General features: G+C 54.5%; 1 protein-coding gene across 5 annotated transcripts in view; it reads right to left on the bottom strand.

Annotated features, from left to right (window-relative positions):
- WHRN (whirlin) overlaps positions 1-22,785 on the bottom strand; it is a 95,345-nt gene that overhangs the window by 53,306 nt on the left and 19,254 nt on the right. For all 5 annotated transcript variants that reach the window (XM_027034918.2, XM_027034919.2, XM_027034920.2 and 2 more), the window contains exons 2-3: positions 15,710-15,928; positions 3,904-4,029 (exon numbers count right to left, since the gene is read on the bottom strand). In XM_027034918.2, the coding sequence (XP_026890719.1) occupies positions 3,904-4,029; positions 15,710-15,928 (345 nt within the window). The remainder of the gene's footprint in view (positions 1-3,903; positions 4,030-15,709; positions 15,929-22,785) is intronic.

The following is a 22,785-nucleotide window of genomic DNA, read 5'->3' as shown; positions in this document are numbered from 1 at the left end:
AGCCAAGATGAGAGCTGGTCTCCCCTGTCATACACCCACACAGTTCCATGGGCTTTGCCATCTTGCTGTTTATCCTGATTGTTTGATTAAACGAACAATTGGGTAATTCTGCCTCCCCACCTGGCCCCATCTTCCCACTAGAAAGAAAGCTCCTGGAGGTCAGAGACTCTGTCTTGCTCAGCTCAGAAGCCCCAGGGCGAGCCCAGTGTCTGGCACACAGGAGTCCTCAGTAGATATTTGCGGATTAAATGGAAGGAAGGGAAGGAGAAGCAGAATGGACAGCCACTACCTCTATGTAATGTCCCCTCCCCGCCTTCCTTCTCCCCTTCCTTCCACATAAAAGGGGGATCTGCCAGTGGGCTGTTTTGGCATCTCTCTGTGGCTGTGGTTCCTGGTGTCTGGGCAGTCTCAGGCCAGAAAAAAAGGTGCGAATCTAGGAGAAAGCCTCCCAAATCATCTAGCCTGACTATTCAACTCCTCACTGTCCAAGCACGGAGACAGGCCCAGAGAGCGGAAGGACACCCCTACCCTCACACAGCTGGTCAGAGGCAGGTCCTAGGGCTCCTGTCCCCCCCTGCACAAGGCTCTGTCAGGCCTGGGTTCAAATCCCAGCTCTGACATTAGAAGGAATTGGACCCTAAACTCCATGAGCCTTCACCTCTTCAGCTGTAAGCTGGAGACAATGACACCTATCACCACCAGGAGGCGGTGGAGAGTAGTGGTTAAGAAAGTAGCGTGTGCCGCTGGGGGTGCAAACCTAGCCCCTCTTAGCTGGGTGGCCTTGGGCACGTTGCTTAACACTGTTCCCGGATCTGCCACCTGCAAAATAGGGATGAGAATATTCCCTCCTCACACATTGTCATAAAAATCACGTAACACCGTGAAGCATCTGGCACAGTTCCTGACATGGTGACTCCTCAGTAAGTAGACGACGTGGTAATAAAAGCGACCGTCTGTCAGTAATGAGAGAGACAGATGCAGAGACAGAGACACAGAGACACAGAGAGAAAATGTGCTCAGTGCTCTCAGGCTGGACCCTAACACATCATCTTTCACGCTCTCTCCGCTTTCTTTTAACATGGATGTCATCAGAATGCATCCGCCACCAAGGGTGGAATCTGCTCATACATTTCCTGTCACTGAGGACACCGCTTACATCATCACACAGCATTCTCTCCAAGAGAGACCAGAGGGAAACTGCGCTCAGGCCCCAGGAAGAGGAACAGCCAGGCTTCTAAAGCATAGTTGCTCTGTTTTCATCTCACAGATGTCACTGACCTGCTCCTCTCTTTGCATTGGCTGCCAGGAAGCTCTAACCAAATCTGCGTCTTGCCTCTAGCAAGTGTTCTAGAAAAGACCCTTGCTCTGTCTTCATCCCTTTCTCCCAGCCCTCATTTTTCTTCTCCCCAATTTCCTCACTCATTTAAAAAAAAAACAAAAAACAAAAACTGTATTCTGTGCCTAGAAACTGCCATTAATCTTTTTTTGAAATTTGGTGGTGGTTGGGGGGGAGGAATAAATGGAATTAAAACTGCATACAAGCCAAATGCAATGCATAACGCTTGAGTGAACCACGTTAGTGGAAAAATTGGTGACTCCAAATAAAGTGTGTGGTTTGTGGAAACGTACTGTACCAATGTCAGCTTCTGAGCCTTGACAAATGTACCGTGGTTACAGGAGACGCTGACGTTGGGGGAAGCTGGATGAACGAAGGATGGGAAATCCCTTTATAACTTCTCAGTAAATCTAAAATTATTCCAAAATAACAAACTTCTTAAACAAAACGTGCGCACAGACTACTGTGAGATTGTTTCCTCTTGGAGATCCCATCAAGGTGCCATTTTTCCCTGAGAACACAGCACGGGCTCAGACCCAGGGCCTTGCAGAATCAACGAGACCCAGCCAGCACTTGTGGGGCCTCTATCACCCACCCGACTGGCCTGGTTACGAGCACAGTTCCAGAACCAGAACCCCAACTATCGCATGGGAGTCCCAGCTTTGCCTCCCACTGGCTGTGTGACGCTCTGAGTCTTAGCTGCTGTGCCTGTAAAATGGGCTAACTGAGGAACACGTTTCCACAGGGGTGCAGTGGGTACACAGATCCACGGCATAAAGAGCCAGAGAAACAGCAGGCTGTGTCAGGCTGTCCCAGCTGCTAAAACAAAGCGCCCTAGACTGGGTGACTTACAAACGGTGGACATGTATTTCTCAGAGTTCTGGGAGCCCGAAGTCTGGGGTCAGGTGCCAGCATGGTCGGGTTCTGCTGGGGACCCTCTTCCGGCTTGCAGATAGCCCACTTCTTGTGTCCTCACTTGTGGGGTCCATTTTATAAGGATACTACTCCTATTCATGACCTTGTCACCTCTCCGAGGCCCCACCTCCTAACCCCATCATGTTGGGGGTCAGGGACTCACATATGAATGTGGGGACACAAGCATTCAGCCCATAACAGAGACACTTACTGACGTTATTATTACCATTATTATCAGCTTTCTCTTCTCATCTTTTCAACGACCCTCAGACGTGGTGTTCTCTATTATGCTTATCTGGGAAAAGGCAGGGAAGCACAGACACATGGAGGAACTGTCCAAGGTCACACAGCTATTAGAGCAAAAACAGTGAAGTTGGGATTCGAACCCAATCTTCCAGGCTCCAAGCCCAGAGCTCTTCCAATTAAATCCTATGTCCTAAAAGAAGCTGACAGATGCCTCTTCTCGCCCACTCCAGTCCTCCCACCACTACACGGCACGGGGCGGGGGTGGGGGGGGTGTCTCTGCTGACCGCCACTCTGATCCGCCATGACCCTTCCTGACCTTTTCTTCGCGTCTGCATAGAGAATCGGGTTCCCACAAGTTAGTGGGGCATTCAAGGCCCTTTGCTAGAAAGACACCATCTCATCTTGTGCTTCGTTCCCCAGCCATCTAGTTGCCCATGGTCTCAGTGACGCCTCCTCCTTCCCCAGCCCCTCTACCTCCAACCTGTCGCATTCTGCAAGGCTGGCTCAAATGCCACCCATGCCCACGTCTACTGCTCCCGTCGCTGCTGCCTTGGCTTCCCCGGCCGGCATCAGGACTTAGTCCATTCATTAGGCCATCTGTCTTCTGGGCCCAGGGTCCTCGCCCCTGCCTCACTCAGTGTCACAGCCCCCCAGTGCTCCGAGCCAAGTTCTGGCAGCAAGGTGGTACAGTGCAATGGCTGGGAGCACGGGCTGTGGAACAAAGACAGCCTGGGCTCAGTCCTGCTCTGCAACCTGTCAGCTGCGTGACCTTGGGAAGTCTGTTTCACCTTCTCTCCACGTCCACCTCCCTGACTGGAAAATGTGGGTAAGAGCCACCTACCCCAAGGGGCAGCCTGAGGGTTCAATGAGATGCGTGTGAAGCCAATGAGCAGCACCGGGCACACAGTTAGCGTTCTTCAAAATGAGAACGAACGATATGATTTCAATGATTGCTGGTTGCCCTGATGGAACGCCAACCGGGAGCTGCTCGGTGCAACCCTAACCCAGCTCCCGCTTTCTCCTCTCTTCCCTGTCAATGCTCCAGAACGAACCTGAAGTCGGGGCCACCGCAGCCATTGACAGTGTTTGCAAAGCAACAGCCACAAAGAGCTCGGCTGGCCCGCTGCCTGCCACCACGTGGGAGGCTGCACTGCTCCGAGGACAGCTAGGAAACCAGCTCGGGAGGCTGGGGGGTGGGCCCTGTTGCTTTGCTCTGAGCTGCCAACTGGAGGCATGCAGCCAGGGGGACTCCTGGCCGGGACCAGTCCTCAAGGTGGGGTGCCCACGGCCTCGCTGGAGGTCTGACCGAAATCAGCCGCACGGAGCTCCACACGTGGCTCCTTCGCCCTCACCCCACGCATGTGGCCCTGGTGCCTACCCCCTCCTCTGGGAGTCGGGCTGCTCACCTTGAGTCCGCTGCTTTCTGCTTCTGAGCCCGGGTCCACGCCGGTGACATAAATGCCCAGGCCGTACTCAGCTCCCCCTCGGATTGTGAGGCCCAGGGACCGGCCGTCCCCCAGCACCAGGTTCACCTGTGGGAGGGACAGAAGATAGCATTGGAGGGCCTGGAGGTAACAGGAACTTCCAGGGATGGGGGGGGGGGGGGGCGGGCATCGCAGGCTACGGAGGCCCTGACATACCCTGAAGGGCACACCGATTCAGGCCAGGAACATTCCAGATCCCCTGCCCCAGTTCGGCCTCCAACTTGCTGAGTGACCCTGGGGAAGTCCCTCTCCCTCCCGGGGTCACCGTTGTAAGTGCAGTGAAAGGAAGGCGTTGAAGGAGGTGACCCCTGATGCTAACATCCTAGAGAACCTCTACATTTCAGGTTTTCATGTGTGCTTCACACAGTGGGGGCCACGCACGCCCCCGGCTGCCCCTCAGCACCCCCTTCAGCCAGGGAGAGCCTGCTCTGGCCCCAGGCTCCCTTACCTCCCATCTTCCTTAGGTTCAAGGCTAAGTCCACTCTGCCACCCAAGGACCCCCTGCCTCCTCCCTGGAAGTCTCCCACCAACCACGGGTCTCCTGCCTCCCCACGGGTCTCCTGCCCTCCCAGGGGTCTCCTGCCTCCTCAAGGGTCTCCTGCACTGCCACCCACACCAGCAGGTCACAACATTATCACCTCAGCTGCCCTTCCTTCTACAAACACAGGGAGCACCGGCTGAGGGCAGGCATAGCCCATGGTGGGCCAGGGGACCAAGGGACAACCCAGACATAGTCCTGCTCCCGAAGGTCTCACCAGAGGGGCACACAGACCCAGTAAACAGACCTTCACAGAACAGCGTGAGCAGAGCGTGATGGGGCGGCTCATGGGGCCACGAGTATGCAGAGAAGGTGCAAGGTCCTGACTGGGGGCGAGGGTGGTGGTCAGGGGGCTTCCTGGAGGTGACATCTTCTTGATGAGACTGGAGGGTGAGCAGGAGTCAACCAAGCAGGGGCAGGGCAGGGGCGAGAGGGGCTTTCCAGGGTTACAGGTGAGAAGCAGGGGAGCACACTTTGCTTAGGATAGGAGGGTGGAAGTGAGTCACTGTGGCCAAGGCAGGGCGTGCAGGGGGATAGCTAGGGGGCTAGGAGGTCAGGCCAGGGAGGCTGGGGGCCGATTCAGGTTAAATGTGCCTTGAGCATGAGAGAGGAATTTATAGAAAAGGGAAGAGGCATCAGAATAGCTGGAACTACCCCAAAAGAACAGAAAATACCCCTCAACGAGTTAAGACCCAGTGACACGTAAGGGACCTGAAAAGAACACAGGGTGACTGCCCACAGAACAGCGTGGGCACCTGTTGGCATCAGGGGAGGGCAAATGTCATGGAGTTAGGGAAGCCATCCAACCAGCTTTCAATTTCTGAAAAGTTATTCACCTAAGAATTACCGAGGGCTTTGTGCCAGTCATCTGAAGCCTTTCACGTATATTATCTCACTTAATTCTTCAACCACCCTGGGTGGAGGTGGTGAAGAGGACAGACTCAAGTCCAAACTGCCCGATGAGGCTGGAGCCGCTGTGTGACCCTGGGCAAGTTACTTAATCTCTCTGTGTGTCCTCAGCCTCCTCACCCATCAAAGGAGGGTGAAAATAGCCTTATAAAGTTACTATGGAAAGGATCAAATTAAGAGACAAATGGAAGCTAGTTTCTGGCCCGGAGTGAATGCTTGGTAAGCGGCAGCCGCTGTTGGCTCCATTTTGCACACGACAAAACCAGACAGGGGCACACAGCCACAGCGAACTCCTACAGGCTGGCAGACGGTTGTCAGGAGACAGCCCCCCAGACGGAACGCTTCTACGGAGTTTGGCTCTAGGACTGCACACTCTGGGGGGTGGCCCCGGCCCCCCTCGGGCCACAGTGGCTCCCGGTTTCCTCCTCAGGCAGGAAGACCCCATTAGAAAGGACAGCGTCTGTGAGGCCCTCGGAGCTCTCAGGGGGCACCTGGGAACAGTCACCCAGAAACGTCAGAGAGATGGATGTTCCAGAAACAGCAGGCTCTGAGGACGGGCTTGGGAATAACAACCCAGCCCTTGTGATCTGCCCCCTCCTGCCCCAGTACCGCTCCACGGCTGGGAGAGCTCTCAGGTGACGTGGGTTCACGGCCCGCTCCGTCTGCTCTCACATGCAGGACTGTGCGTCTGGGAGGTGACAGTGTGCTGGGTACGGGGGCAGGCTCCGGACCGCTCAAGCCTAATCCCGGCAGTGACGCTTGCTAGGTGTTTGTCACTCCACACAAGTGACTTCACCTCTCTGAGCCTCAGCTCTCTCATCTACAAAACTGCCTCCAGCAGCCGCACCCGCATCACTTGGATTCTTGCCGGGGACGCGTGGGTCCGCAAACCTGGAGCGTTCAGACTCGTGCCTGGCACCGCGGAGGCAGTCAGGCAACCCTGGCTGTTGTTCTTACCTCCAGAGTGGCCGGCTCCGTCCGGCAAGCCGTGGGGCTAGCTGGCACAGCCGTGCCCCGGGAGGAACGCAGAGGCGCCCTCCCAGAGGTGACGGGTGGGCTGCAGCCGCGGCTGGGACGGGCTCCCCAGTGTGCACTCGCTCACCCAGCCCCAAGTCTGAGCCAGGCCTCGCCATGGGCGCGGGACCACAGGACGAGCTCACTGGGTCCCCGTCCGCAGGTGCTGGGAGTGCTGGCTGCTGGTGGCTCACAGCTGAGCCCCTGCCAGGAACGGCCTCCCCCTGGAGCAACTTCCGTGCGGGGACCGGGAGAAGGGGGCAGGCGAAAGAGTCAGAGCCCAGCCTCCCTTCGCGACAAAGCCGGCGTAGCCCCAGTGCTCCCGCGGAACCGGCCGAGGCGTCAGCCCAGCACCGTCGCCAGCATCAGTCGAGCCCAGGGCAGGGGACTGCTGCTGTGATAAACGACCACACACTTAGCGGCCTGGACCAGCACAGATTCATTATCCTAGAAGCTCTGGAGGTCAGAAGTCTAAAGTGAGTCGACAGGACTGCATTCCTTCTAGAGGTTCTTAGGGAGAACCCGTTTCCTTGCCTTCTCCAGCCTCCAGAGACCACCTGCCTTCTTGGGTTCATGGCCCCTTCCTCCATCTTCAAAGCCAGCAGGGTAGAACCTTCCCACCTCTCTCTGCTCCCGGCGGGACGCCACCTTTTCTCTGTCTCTGACTCTCCTGCCTCCTTGTTCTGAGGGTCCTCGTGACTGCACTGTGCCCACCCAGGGAACACAGGAGCGTCTACCCTGTCACGAGAGCCTTAACTTCATCACATCTGCATGTGGTGGACATGAAAGGTGACGTCTTCCTAGGCTCCAGGGAAGAGGCAGTGGGTGTCTTGGGTCATCATTCTGTGTACCACAGGCACACATCTAGAAACCTCATCAGGGATATCTCGGTCTCAGAGTCCATTCTGGGAAGCCTGACCTCAGGCAGAGGGTCTCAGAAATATGACCCCTGAGCCCCGAAGGCCTTAGAGGGTCATTCTGGGAAAGGGGATGTATTCTGGGGGCAGGAGGCAGGAATGTGTCAAAAGCTCAGAATCTGGACAGAGCCGGGCCCCCCAGGAGTCCCGCAGGGTTGCTTGGCTGAAGCATTGCAGGGAAGGAAGGAAAGGGACAGCAGTAGCCAGTGGGGGACCATGATCCAGGCCGAGAAGCCTGGCCTTTAGACCAGGAGAGAGATGGGCTCAGACTCATTCCGGTTTTAGGAAGACTACTGGCCCGCAGAGGGGGCCACTTCCTGGAGATCCTTCAGTAGAGGGTGTGCACCTTGAGACAGCGGTGGAGTGGGAGAGGCAGGGGGCTCAGACCTGGGGGAGGCCAGTGAGACAGGCTGGGCACAGAGTGGGCAGCTCTCATCCGGACCCCCCACCCTGCCCGCAGAGTGGACCCCTTCCTCTGTGCTCTGACTGCAGGGCTTGGGGTCTCCACACCAAGGCTCCAGCCCAGCTCATGCGGTGGCCTGCAATCCGTCGCTCCCCTCCCTCACCCGGGCTCTCCAGCTCCGAGACCTGAAGATTCTGGGAGGAGAGAGTCAAGAGGAGCCCCGTGACACCCAGCCAGCAACGGTTGTCTGCGGCTGCCCCCTCTGCACGCTGAGGATGAAAACAAACCTCCTTGCCTTTCTGCCACCTCCCCATAAATCCTTCTTCACGTGGGAATAAAACGGAGTCTTTATCACAGAACTGTAGTTAACAGTCCTATCAACCACAGGGTAATCTGCCTCAATCACTTGCTAGAATTCAACCAGCATTTGAGAGGAGGAAAAAAATCACTTATGGGAAAGGACACTGAGCTGTGAGAAGCAGCCCAGCACAGTGAAAAGCGTGCATTCATTCCCACTGACGAGATGAATAATAACTCATGAAGTTAATTGGTCACTTAGTGTATGGTGTATTTCCTAAATCCAGGCACTGGATGCATTATCCCATTCAATCCTCTCTCTTCCTCTGTGGTTTCCCCCATTTTCCTGATGAGGAAACTGAGGCTGGAGAGGTAAAATGATGTGGCCAAGGCCACACGGTCGGCAGCTGGCCCGCCCAGGCATTTAACCATCAGGCTGCGCTGCCTTCCACAGGCCTGAATTCAAATCCTGATTTTGCCCTTTACTCCTGGGAAACCGTGGGGCAAGGCCCAATTCTTCTGTGATTTTCAGTTTCCCCATCAGTAAATTGAGACTTGTACAACCTACCTGGAGCACTGCTCCCCTCCTTGCCCTTGAAACCCGGCCCTACCCAGAAAGGAACAGAGCAGTGCCGAGAGATGAAGTCAGTCCAGGCCAACCTGGCTCCTCTCTTTCAGGGACATGGGTAGTCTGGGCCACTTCTGGCCAACGGACACGATGAAGCACGTCTGCTGGTGGATGCTGGGAGCAATTCTTCCCCCAGAGAAAAGAGAGGCATAGGCACAGGAAGAGAAGGGCCTTCTGCCTGCCCACCCCACTTCCAGTCTGCTTTGGACGCAGCCGTGAGAGGATGTGATGGCAGGAGCAGCAGCTGCCATTCTGCAGCTGTGAAGCAACGAGCCTGAGACAAAAGCCAGCCAGAAGAAGGACAGACTCACCAGCAAACCACAACTGGAGCCACCGAGCCCTACACCTGAGGCATCCCATAGCCTGGACATTTGGCCCAGACAACCACTCCTTCATGGACTTCAGATCTTACGTCATCTCTTCAGTGAGGCCTTCCCTGCCCCTCTCTAGAATCACCCCGCTCATCAGTGTCCCCCATGCCCTTTTCTTGCTTATCCCATTTACTATACACTACACATCACTTATTGTAACACACACACGCATGAACATAATAAGCTTTGGAAGGAGGTCGTCCTTGGCTGCCGACTGCTGTATTCCCAATACTCAAAACGGTTTTTGGCCCACTGTAGGTATTCAATAAACGTTTCAGGATGAAGAGATATGAGAGGTCGCCTGTGTCTCGCTGGCATTCGATAAACGATGGTGAGTACTAGAATTAATGACCACGCTTCAGGCACTGCTGTGCTCTACGCTTACGCACATGATTACTGATCCCTGAACAGTCCCTCGTGCCTGCCGGGACTGTCCCCAATCTTGTGGACAGGGAGAGCTTCGGTGACCAACCCAAGGTGAAGTGACTTGTCTAAGGTCACACAATCAGGAAGTTCAGAAACCAGGCTTCAACCCCAGGCCCAAAGGCCCTGCTCACCCTGCACCAGGTTAGGTCCCGGCCTGAGTCAAGGGGCAGACTGCGTCCTGTCTCGGTGGCTGCTGAAGTGAGTCTGGAGAGCTGCTACCTGGTCTGATGGCTCGGCACGGCGTGGCGGCCGAGGGATGAAGAAGGCACCACAGTGGAACGGGACTTGCCCATTTGCTCAGGGGCAAACGACCCGGGAGGGTGACACTTGAACCTTACCATTGGCTGCTTCTGCCCCCATCATTCCCCTGAATGAATCCCAGGTGCTGACCCAGGCTGCTGGTGCGGGGAGCAGCCGGAGGGGGCCTTGGCCGAGGCCGTGTGCAGGCCAGCCCTGAAGAGGTGGAGCCAGAGGACAGCAGAGGACAGCAGCGGAGGCAGGGGAACTCTTCCCCGTCAGGCACCAGGAGGTGCCCGCCAGGACAGGACTCAGGATCTGAGGACAATGCGGCCCCACCCCTCGCAGGCTGTGTGACCTGCAGCAACGCATTCAGCCTTTCTGCACCTCCATTCTTCCATCTGAAAAATGGGAATATTGGTACCAGCTGCAAAGACAGATTTAGCTTAAGAGTCAAATGATTTGGGGCACCTGGGTGGCTCAGCTGGTTAAGCATCCAACTCTTTTCTTTTTTTTAAGTTTATTTATTTTTGAGAGAGAGAGAGAGAGAGAGAGAGAGAGAACATGAGCAGAGAGGGGCAGAGAGAGAGGGAGACACAGAATCCGAAGCAGGCTCCAGGCTCGGAGCTGTCAGCACAGCGGGGCGTGAACTCGCAAGCCGTGAGATCATGACCTGAGCCGAGGTCGGACACTGACTGAGCCACCCAGGCTCCCCAAGCGTCCGACTCTTGATCTCTGCTCAGATCATGATCTTGCAGTTCATGAGTTCAAACCCCTCATCGGGCTCTGTGCTGAGGGTGCAGTGCCTGCTTGGGATTCTGTCTCTCTCTCTCTCTCTCTCTGCCCCTCGCCTTCTTGTGTTCTCTCTCTGTAAAAGAGGCAGATGATTCTACGAAACCTCATCGAAATCGGAAAATGCCAGTGCAGAGGAAAACCGCCGGGATGTTGGGGTTCCCTCGCGCTGGTTCTGATGTCCATCACCCAACTGATAACCCTTGTCCAAGAAAAGGTGGTGACAGAACGTACGTGTGGCCTGTGGAAACAGCAGAAGCAGGAGAAAGAGACTCCCTCTGAAAGCCCTGCTCCTGTTTCCGGGGGTGTTCCCGCATGGGCCCTCCCGGAGCGACTGCCCCTTCAAACTGAGAACCCAAGAACAGTTCGTTGTGCCCTGAAGCTCAGACTCAAGGGCAGGTAGGTGGGGGGACACCTGCCTCAGAGCAGGACCTGGGAACACTGTGCTCATCCCGTGTGCCCCAGAGACGGCTGGTAACCCACCCCGCTCCTGCTTCCTCTCTCCTGCCACATCCCAGCCCCGTGAGCACTCTCAAACCATCCTCTGCTTCAAGCCGTTGGAAGGAACGAGCTCATCCCCTGCGTCCAACTCATAAACGATCCCACTGTGAACATCCACACACAGAGAAGGCCATCGGACCACTAACCTTCCCCCAAGGTTTATTTTCCCCCTTGAAAGTTGATCTTGACTAAAACTGGAAACGTCACTTTTGGCTCCAGGGGCTCCTTATGTTTTATTTTTACTTCGACCAGTCCCACCCCCTACTTTGAAGATGAGCTTAGCACCCCCTTTCCTTCGCCATCTCATAAAGGTCCTAGCACACATGGGATCACTTTGACCATCCCTCCCCTGCTGCCTGCAGAAAAATGTCCCCTAGGGTGCACAGGCTCCTAGTCTGTCATTCCAGCCCTGCTGTTCCCCAAGCGTAACTCACACAGGACACCGGGGGTGGGGAGGGGGTCCCAAGACCCATCTTTTTCTCTCTGCCCTCCTTCCCACTGTCACACCCTTCCCTCTGCCTGGACCACTGTTCCTTCCACTGCTATGTAGCCAAACTTCAAACGTTACCTCCTCCAGGAAGCCTTCCCAAATCTCTGGCTGGCAGGATCTCCCTCCTCTGCACACCACAGCACTCTCCCTATCCCTTTTACAGAGCATATCCCATGAGACCTTGGGCAATGTGCCACTGAGGCACCTCAGCTTGCCCCCTCTGGGCTGCTCACACTGGGGACATGGCACAGGGCAACATTAGGACAGAGGGCTCGGAAAGAGACAGATCTGGCCCTGCCCCTGAACACCAACCACTCCCAGCTGTGTGATGTTGGGCACGTCATCGCTCTGCTGAGGCACAAAGGTCCACCATGAAGAAGACTGCTCAGGAAAAAAACTCCTACCACCTCACACCCATTAGGATGGCTCCTACCAAAAACAAAACACAAAAAAAACCCCCCAAAAAACAGAAAATAACAAGTGTGGGTAAGGATGTGGAGAAACTGGAACCCTCATGTACTGTTGGCAGAAACGTAAGCTGGTACAGCCACTGTGGATAACGGTACGGTAGTTCTGCACAACATTAGAAATATGATTACCATGTGCTCCAGCAACACTTCGGAGAGCTGTGGCTTTACGCCCTGCCCCTAAACCATTTTTCAGTTTTCAAGTGGGGTTCAGCTAACCGGGAAAGAACTCCAAAGTGTAAGGCCTGGAGGGCTGCTGAGCTCGGATGAGTGTCACCTCCCCTGTGGGTGAAGGAGAGGTGACAGAGACAAAGAACGTGCCTTTTCTCCCTGGAGACTGATGGGTTGGGCACCAGCCCCCAAGGGCACACGCCGGAGGCAGCTCTTCAGATGGCAACAAAAATAGCAACTTGGGAAGCAGGTGGCCACACCCTCCCCTGTAACTTTGCAGAGAACGGGCGTGCCAAGGTCTGATCCCACAGGATTCAAACCCAGCAAACATTACTGACCTTCAGTCTACCATGCACCCGGTGGCTGGCAAGGTGTTTTCGTTTTAATTCACTCGTTCATATAATAAACACCGAGCACCTACACGGTGCCAGGCACTGATCCAGGCCCTACGAGTGTGCCAGGGCGTGGAACCAAGGTCCTTACTGCCACGGAGTTTACACAGTGGTGGGGAAAGTAGCCCCTACCATTGTTTCCAATGGAAACAATAGCTCAGAGCGCTTACGTAACTTGCCCAAGGTCACACAGCTGGCAAGCTGCGGAGCCAGGATTTGAATCCAGGCAGCCTGGCTCCAGTGTCTCACCCTCCCTGTCACACTCACGCTAACCCATTTAACCCCCCACAACAAATGTGTTCTGGTTTATTAGAGCTGTGGAGGCTAGGGTATTCCAGAACGGGAGCCTAGAACAATAGCAATGCTGTCCGCCCCCTGCCCCCTGCCCCTATTCACCTCTGAGGACACGACAGTAACGTGAGAGCAGATGGGTCTGATTCCCAGAGAGTGACGTATTTTCTTCCCTTCTGTTCCTTCCCTCAGCCTCTCCGGACGGCTCGGCTCTCACGCTTCAGCGTGGAGCACAGCGTTACTTGGAAAGGCTGCAACGCCACAGCCAGCTTTGGAGGGCAGCTTAGGTGGCTTTCACAAGTAATTTTGCAACATGTGGGATTCTTCACATCACTACTGCACTGGAAACTTGTTTCCCTGGAAGGCGTGTGTCCCCTGGGGCTGGGGGTGAGGAGTTTTGAAGTTTGGCATGGGAAGTCTAGGAGCCTGGTCACGGTGATTTGGAGTAGAGACGAGGACGGCGAAGAGAAGAAAGCCAGAGCCCGCCAAACTCCAGGCACAGGGAACAGAAGTGCGGGCCGCAGAGAGATTTCCCCGCATCCCTCTCAACAGGAAATGGGGATTTCCATGCTACATCGGCAAGAAGAAGAACAGAAGGGAGGATGGAAGCTTATCTGGAGCCGCAGGGTCTGTGAAGGCCACTCTGCTGTGGTCCAGGGTATTTCCTGCCTCCTGAGGCCTCTGAATCCCTGGAGCATAATTCTCTAAGTCTCTGCCTTCCACATTCCTATGTAAGTTATTCTAAGACTCCTAGGGGGTACCTCATCTCCTCCCAGCCCTCCTACCTGCTCAATTCCAGTGACAGGGCCCTCTTGCTAAGCACCCTTCTTGCTAAGCCTTGAGGACGTGGGCTGGTTTCCACCTCAGGGCCTTTGCACACGCTGTCCTTGCTACCTGGGATTTTCAGCCCTCAGAGTACATGGCAGCTCTTTCTTCCCCCCAACAGGTCTCAGCTCAGAATCATCTCCTCAGAGAGGCACTCCCTGACCACCACATCTGAAGCAGTGCCTCCCTCTCCTTCACTCTCTACTCCTCTCTCCTGATTTTACTCTCTTCCATCATTCTTCACCATCGTAATGATCTTGTTCACTTACGCTCCTTTCTGGATCATTGTCTCACTCCTCCCATGAACTCCAAACTCACTGGAAGCTTCCCCAGAGCAGGGTCTCACCTCTCTTGTCCCTCTCTCTATTCTTCCCTCCCATAACAGCATCAAGCACACCGCAGGTGCTCACTAAGTATGGGGCGACCCGTGGAATGGGTTCTAGTTACCACAGTACCCTCTGAGTCTCTCTTGGATTCCTCAGCTTTGAAATGTGGATAAGGACAGCCACCCTGCAGGGCAGGGCAGCCGTGAGGATTCACCAGGATGCTATAAGCACAGAACCCAGCACCCATTGGCACCAGGCCCCACGCAGGGAAAGGGCTCGAGGGGAAGATAAAGCAAGTTCTCTGGCCAACCCTGGAAAGCCGGCCGTGAAAATGACTCAAGGCCACAGGCAGCCTTGCTTTCTCAAGACTGCTGCCGAGCAACACGGATCCCCTGGCGGGGAGGGGTCCGAGCCCACCCGTGCCCACCCGCGCTGGCCACCACGCAGAAGGCCAGGTGGCTCTGGAGGAGGCACCTACCATCTGGCCCCCCTGCCACTCATCACCCAGCACAGAAGTTGCGGCCCCCTCTGCCACAGCCTGCATACTGATGTTTGCACAAAGAACACAAAACCTGCTAAGTGAACGCTGTGCTCTTATGGTCAGAAAAGCAGAGCTGAGAAAAAGAGTCTCCAGATGGAAGCCTTGCTTGGCCTGGAGCCCCAAGGCACGTGGCCTCCGGGCTGTCAGGGTCGAGGTCCTAGAACATGGGGCGAGCTGCCTGCAGGAGTTACATTCTTGGTCTCAGGAGCAACCATGGGGTGCAACGCAAACAGCATCCAGAACAAAGTTTAAGAACTTAGAGGAATCATCTCTCCGTCTTTTTTTTTTTTTTTTTTTAAACAGTTAAGATGTGAGAGAAGGAGGGCTTTGGAAGGGGGCCTCTGTTGATGCCCCTGCTCCCCTTCTTCTGGGCAACCATCCTGCCACCACCTGCCATACTCTTGGTGGTCCTGTCAAAGTGCCCCGCCCTCCCCAGCAGCCAATCAGGCGCTCCCTCCCTGGGCTACTCATCTGCAGGGGAAGGAGGCAGAGAACTGACCTAGTGGGAATCCCTTCCCTCTGGGAGGCTACACCCTGAGTCCCTGCCCACATCCTTCCAGTAAATACTCGCTCTGTACAAGGTGACCAGCACCAGCTTCTGTTCCTTACAACCCAAGACCCACAGCTGCAAAAGGCGTCCTGCAGAGCCTAGAGTCCTGGCAGCTGCCTGTGCCCATGCGCCTGGGTCTGGACCACTGAGAAGTTAAACTGTGTCTAACTGAAACTGTCTGAGCTGTCTCTCCTCCCGTTTCCGCTCCAGGGGCTAGGGTGGGGCAGCTGCAACCATCAGAAGGGCCAAGCCCTCAGAGGGTGACGATGGAGGGAATCTGGGTCCCAGAATAAGATGTGGAGCAGAGCTGCGGCACCCGGCCAGACTGTCCCCTCTGTTCTGTGTCAGGGAGAAATAAAGGATCCCATTTAAGTCAAAGTCTTTGGGCTCCTTGGTTGCAGGATCTTAACCTGCATCAGAATATACACTGCACAGGTCAAAAAGAGAAGAAAACACGATGAAACCCTTCAGGGGGCTTGAGAGCAGGACAGAGACTCGAGAGAACCAAGCTCCTGTGTCCAGCCTCCGAGAAGCTTCCCTGTTCTGAGTCTGGTCAGGAGAACGGGGTTTCGAGGGGGCCAGTCTCCCCCACCGGCCCTCCATGCCCAGCCGGCTTGCCGGGGCCATCACCGGGCAGCTCACCTTTTTCTCATCCCTGCCTTGCAGGAGGTTCAGGGTGCTCCTCGAGTCACCCTCGCACTGCCTCAGGGTGCTGCCGTGGGTCTGGGGCAGGCCTGAGGGAGGGGAGATGCTGCGGCCCTGGGGGTCCACCCAGGTGTAGATGTGGTTGGTGACATAGCCCCCGGGGATGCGCCCCGCTGAGTACACAGACAGCACCAGCTTCTTGGAGCCCTTCAGAGCCTAGAGAGAGAGAGAGAGAAAGAGATATGTGAGTCAGCAGGAAGGGGGGCAGTGAGGGCCCACCCTTCCCACACCCAGAACTTACTTCTCTCAGGACCCCATGCATGGAGGAGGAGGCCAACCCCCGAGACCCTTTTTTTTTTTCTCTAGCTCTCGGTTTTTGTCCTATGGAGACATCTGTCCCACCCCTGCCTTGAAGTGGTCCAAACATAAGAAATACAATCTCTCAGCACAGCTGTGCAGAAGAGTTAACACAGCAGGCTGAACACTGCATCCTTAGGAAGCCCTGCTTGGCTGGCATCTGGGAACCTGGATTCTGAGTGTTCCTCCTATTCCCTAATGGATAAGGCTGGCTCACCATGCCTGGGCTACTTGCAAACTATGGGGAGAGAGGGGGGTTCTGGAATGTGGGTCCAGGCAGAGGGGACCTATGTGACCAGACCCCAATAAAAACCCTGACACTGAGTCTCTATGAGCATCCGGGAAGACAACATTTCACAGCTCATTCCGTGCTCATCCTTCAGCGAAGGGAGACTCAGAAGCTTGTGCCTGGTTTCCTACAGGCTTTGCCCCCTGCACCTGCTCCCTGTGTTCATTTTGCTGTGTATCCTTTTGCTGTAATAAATCTTAGCCACAAGCACAACTATACACTGAACGTGTGAGCCCTCACGGAACCCGGGCGGTGGTCTTAATGACCCCGACAAGACAGTCAAGAGATAAAACTATGGATAATGAGAGCTAAACATTTATAAAGAGCCTGTCTGTGCAAAACACCCTGTTCTGTGCCCCACATGCTTTTATCTCCTGAAATCCTCATGGAATCCAATCTTCTTGGGAGAGAGGCCCATTACTCAGATGAAGAAACAGAGGGAAACCACCTGTCCACATAGCTAGCAAGGGCCTCCTTTTCCACAGCAACTAGTTTTGAGCGTGGATACCAACTTTATTCCACATTTTCTGATCTGGGGATGGAACCACCACATGGAGAGGTGAGCCTCGACTCTGTGCCCAGGGTGGAAGCTGAGACTGGCCGTCCTCCTTTCCCACAGCGCACCTGGAGCTGAGATGAAGCCGTTTATGCAGGGACAGTCATTTGGCACCCAGATTAACAGCAAACCCTGCAACTGGGGGGCTGTGTGAGCAAACTGACAGTAACCTGCACATACGGAGCCCATGCTGGCATTATAACCACATTCTAAAAATATCACAGAGAGTTTGTAATGCTGTGGATATGTGATCTGTTGTACTGCGAGACGGGGCCGAAAGGACACAAATTGTATCTTACCGTATGACGTCAGTTATGTTAAGATAAAAATCACACAGGAGTAATGGTGCCAAAATGCCAATTGTGTGTCTCTCTAGGCGGCAGGATTATGGGCGGTTATTATTCTGTCCTTCCCATTTCTCAATATTCCCTGCAAGTTCCAGAATGAGGATACGTTGCTTTTGATAGAAAGTCCAAAAAGGGGGAGCGGAGTTCTTCGCTTTCTGACCGCCCCCCAAGCTTGCCCGGATGGGCCCCGTACTGCATTCTGCAGACTCCCCAGTACTCTGGACAAAGGGGGCCAAGAAAAGAGCGTTCCAGCACAGCAGGGAGCCCTGGCGGGACAGCCTCTGCTGGAGGAGGAAGGTTAGGCCAGGAGGTTCCAGGTCCCTCAATTCCACAGCTGAATGCCAGTCCCTGGTGGAGGCATAATGAGAGGATGGCAACTGTCCAAAAGGCTGCTTTTAAAAAAGATTTCTGAGAAGATGAGCAGGGAGAGATTTCGTGCTCTTTTAGCATTCCCCGGGACTCCCCTGACAGAACAGCTGGGAGGATAAAACCTGTGTTAAATTCTAGGGGGCAGGATGGAGAGGCTGGTGAGCAAGCAGGCTTCTGGGGAACAGTGGCGGGGGGAGGGTCACAGGGCAGGAGCTGCCTCAGGAGGAGCCTCTGAGGCCACCTTGCCTTCCTGACCCCTCTCCCCTGCCCAGGGCTCCCTCCTCCACCAGGGCGCTGCTGGCTGGGGGCCCGTCCAACTGGCCTGCCTCTTCTCTGCTCCCTCCCCTGACACACTGTGAGGCCGGGCCTACCATTCACTTGTGAGCCCCACCATTCGCTCCACAAGCGTTGACTGAGGGCCCACCGTGTGCCAGGCCCAGAGAGAACAAGTGGGCACATCCTCATGGCTCTTGCAGCCTGCTTCGCTCAGCAGGGCCTCAGAAAAGCCTGAGGGGTTGACCCGACGGGGTGAGAAAGTGCATATGTGGGCCCAGAAGAAACCGTAATATGCACAGGCACTGTCCTGCGGCCACCTCACTCGTCTGATGTGGACGACTGGGCCAGAATCAGAAATGCAAGGGAAAGGAACAGAACCTGTGCACTGATGCAGAACTGCACTGAAGCCATTTGTCTCTCACTTGTTAGTCATGAGTCCTTGGGCCGGCACCTCCTCTTTCCAAGCAGCGCCATGAAAGAACAATACCCACTTCTCAGGGTCCGCGGGGATTCAATGAGACCATGTGCATGAGGTCTGGAGCCTTTGCACACAGTAGGAGCTCTGCAAGGGGCAGAGCTCCCGCTCGCCTCTCTTTCCGGAGCGTCTGCATCAAGAAGGGAAACCAGGTGCAGAAAAGCTTTGTCCAGGGACTTACACGAGAAGGGGGGAGGCGTGGAGCACGATATGTGTTCTGTACCTCCGGCAAGAGTGGAATTCTCTTGGTCAGTTCTATAAATAGGCAAGCAGCAACCTTGAGAACAGAGAGGAGGTTAATGCCTTTGATGAGAATGCCACAGAGAGCTGGCACCGGGGAGGGTCTAGGGGGCGGTCACCGAGTCTCCTGCGCTGCCTGCCTCCAGTGGTTTACAAAAGGGGACCCTGGGATCCCAACATGGGAAGGGACAGAGAGGGCACAAATACAAAAAACACAGCCAAGTTCCAGGAAGCCAGCCCTGGGCAAGCCCCCTCCCCTATGAACCTCAGTTTCCCCATCACAAGACTGTGGGGCCAGAAGATCTGATGGCCACTCAAGCTTCGACCATCCCAGAACCTCTGATGTAGGCCTTTTGGGTAAATGTGGGCTTCCAGTGGGTCCTGGAGAACAAGAGTATCATCCTCCACTGCTGCCTTCTTTATTTTTTTCTGGTAAAACCGAACAAAAACAAGATTCCTGAAACAGCACTTGTGACATCTGAACAGGCTCTCGGAATATGGTCTGGGTGCAGTGACCATTGGAAGCTGCACGAACAGCTCCACCCACTGCCCTTTTTAGCTAAAACCTGAATGTGTCATGCAGGGAAGGCAAGAGGGTGGAGGATGGTCTGAGAAGCTGGTTTCTGTCTTCTTAAGGCCTCTTTGTCTCCATTTTTACAGCCAACCATTTGCTTGTTTTTAAGAGTGGCTTTGAAGGAGCGTCTGGGTGGCTCAGTCAGCTGGGCACCCAGCTTCGGTTCAGGTCATGATCTCAGGGTTCATGGGTCCGAGCCCCACGTCGGGCTCTGTGCTGACAGCTGGGAGACTGGAGCCTGCTTGGGATTCTGTGTCTCCCTCTCTCTCTGCCCCTTCCCCTCCACTCTCACTCTGTCTGTCTCTCAAACATAAATAAATGTCAACAAAAGTTATTTTTTTTAAATAGAGTATCTTTGAACCGAGAAGTGAATTCCTAAAGAAAGCTGGCTGATGAGTGCTCCCCGGCTAAGCTGTGCACCCGCTCCCCACACGCACTGCCATCACCACCTCAGGTGCACCAGGCCATTCGTCTCACAAAAGAACTAGCAGATTCTCTGGCCACAGTGAACCTCCACAGCAAGCAGCGTAGGGGGCAGAGGAAATTAGAAAGAGCTCCTGCTGTGAAACAGAGACCCAGGCATGTCCCCGTTGCACCACTGGCTTGCTGGCTGGTCCTGGGTGGTCGGGGGCTATGTCTCCTCTCACTGAGCCTCGGTTTTGCCAACCGGCCGCGAGCAGGCTGAACTCACTAATTGCTGAGGTCCTGCCCCAGTATTAAACTTTAATGTCTTCTGGTTAGTGGCTACATTCTAGAAGAAAAGGTTGTATTCACCCACGTGACGGTCATGAGTCATGGCCGCAGAGAGATGCAGGAACAGAGCCCCGCCCTCAGCACGCCCCGTTTAAGGAGTGAGTACTCATGACTGCGCTGGCTGAGGTTGCTCCCAGGTCCTTGAACCAGATCTTTAGCCTGGGGGCTCTGAGGCTCCCTACCAGTTGGAAGGGACCACGAGGGTTTAAGAAAACACCAGAAGGACAGATGGAGCATCCGGTGTGGCAGGATGCACACTGCACCTCAGCACTGTCATCGGCAGCAGGGGACCTCCCAAGGGACCTGAGGGCTGGGGAGGCAGTCTCCAGTGAGACGGTGGCTGTGTGTGTCTGATCTGGCAGGTGCCGCCCGCCGGTGGTAAGTCCTGTGCGACACCTGACTTAAAGCAACCCGCATGCTCCGTCTGTGCCAGTTGGGGACTGTCAGCCATGTCCCTCTCCTGCGTGGCGACCCCCAGAATCAGCCAGTCTCCCGAACCAACTGCTCATTAGCTGTGTCACCCCACACAAGTTCCCGAACCTCTCTGTTCATCTGTTTCTCTCCTATCAAATGAAGATCATAATGCCACTCTCTCTTTAGGTAGAGGAGCCCGACAGCACCGTGCCTGTCACCGAAGAGTTCAAGGAGCTGTGGCTAAAAAGAAAAAAAAAAAAAAAAGTGAGATCTAGGGAGAGTCCACCATAAGCAGCAGGATCATGAGAGCACTCTCCTCCCACACTTGTCACCACGCGTTTGCTGGTAAAACTTGACCTGGGGCTTGCGAGTCAGATCATAGCGAAATCTCCATCTGACCCAGCAGATGGCGTGGCTCAGATACTATCCATCACCAGATGACTGTGGAGGCAGCGTGTTATGATTCTGGAAATGTAAATTATATGTGTATGTCTTCAAACTTAATAACTTGCTACTTGGATTAATGCTCTCAGGAGGCAAATTTGCCTCACTCAGCTCTTCAGAGCTGACTATCAAACCCCAATATCACAGACCAAGCAACACGATTCTCCGCTCAGCAGAGAACAGAGAAATAGACTGGAGATGGTCACAGTGTGAGGGGACCAAGGGTTGTGTGTTCACACGGCAGATGTGTGTATGATCCTGTGTTCAAAAACACACCCTAAAGTGCAAGTGTGAACTGGACCACAAGGTCACAGGACAATCAGACTACTGTCCTCAGGGGCATGTACAAAGGAAGTCTTCTAGAACAGTCTCAAGTAAGGGCACATCACAGTGAGTCATGCAGCTTATCTCAGGACACAGACCTCGAGGGGCAAGGTTTTCTCTTCTAAGGGACAGAAATGCCCCACCTCCGGAGTGGGAGCTGGTCTAAGACCCAGGTTCAGGTTCATCATCAGGAAGAGAGAAAAGGATGATGCGTGCCTGCTCTTCCTGACCCCACCTTGGTCAGCCGGGGCTTTGGGTTCAGACTCACTGGGCACCAACCCCGACTCTGCTGTTGACTTGCTGTGTGACACAGCAAAATACCTGACCTCTCTGTGCCTGTTCCTGCATTTATTATTTTTTTTGTTTATTTATTTATTTTGAGATGGAGGGGGAGGGACAGAGAAAGAGGGGGAAAGAGAGAACCCTGCAGGCTCTGCACTGAGATCCCAAGCAGGGGATCAAAGAGAGAGATCTCAAGCAGGCTCCATGAGGGGCTTGAGCCCACAAACCCTAAGATCATGACCTGAGGTGAAATCAAGATACTTAGTTGGCTGAGCTGCTTGTTTCTGCATTTAAAATGCAACTACTGGGGCACCTGGGTGGCTCAGTCGGTTAAGTGTCTGACTCACTGTTCGTGAGTTCAAGCCCCGCGTCAGGCTCCGTGCTGACAGCTCGGAGCCTGGAGCCTGCTTCAGATTCTGTGTCTCCCTCTCTCTCTACTCCTCCCCTGCTCACACGCTGTCTCTCTCTCTCAAAAATAAAGATTAAAGAAAAAAATTTAAAAAACTATTTAAAAAATAAAATGCAACTATGGTAACCATTATTAAGATAATGTAGGGGTGCGTGGCTGACTCAGTCAGAGGAGCATGTGACTCTTGATCTCTGGCCGTGAGTTTGAGCTCCATGTTGGGTGTAGAGATTATTTAAACAAATAAAACCTCAAAAAAAGATAACGAAGAGTGTCTACATATAGTATATAGCACCTGGCACATAGTAGGTACTAAATGTGAGTTTTCTTCCTGAGTTTCCCAGCTCCTTCTCCCAAACACAAACCCCAGAATTCTCTCAAGTTCTCATCTACGTGGACACAAATACACCAGCAGCTCTAGCCTCCCTCTCACAACCTCCCTCATCTTCCTTTAATCCACGCTTCTTCCTATCTGCCCTGCCTTTGACATTCAGCCCGTTTCCCCACACCTCCAGGAAACCTCTCTGGCTCGCGACCGACTCTCTTCCTCCAAGAGCGCCCAGCGCACTTCGACGTTTTCGTTGCCACGTACACGACAGACGCTGTATCACCTTCATACATCCTGTCTCTTCAGCAGCAAAATACATTCCTAGAGGCCCACTGCATGCTCTGTTTTCTTTATAACCTCTTCCAACAAGGTATTTATTGAGCTTTCGAAATGCCACGCAGCCCCAGGGAATCTGTTCAAATGAGGCCGCGGAAAGATCAGTGTCCTAGACCAGGGCTCAGGCAGCCTTATCGTGCTTCTCCACGCTCACGTGAGCACACACACCTCGGGCACAGCACACGTGGAATTTGATGAGACCAGCAAAAGGGTGGCTGGGACCCACAGCTCCAGAGCCAGGCTACAGAGACTCCCCTCCCGGCTCTGCCACCTGCCAATGGCAACCCTGGGCAGGTCACCAGT

Source organism: Acinonyx jubatus, chromosome D4 (genome assembly GCF_027475565.1).
Source record: "Acinonyx jubatus isolate Ajub_Pintada_27869175 chromosome D4, VMU_Ajub_asm_v1.0, whole genome shotgun sequence".
Lineage (NCBI taxonomy): Eukaryota > Metazoa > Chordata > Mammalia > Carnivora > Felidae > Acinonyx > Acinonyx jubatus.
Note: the sequence above shows the minus strand (reverse complement) of the source record. Positions and strands in the feature narration are given on the sequence as shown.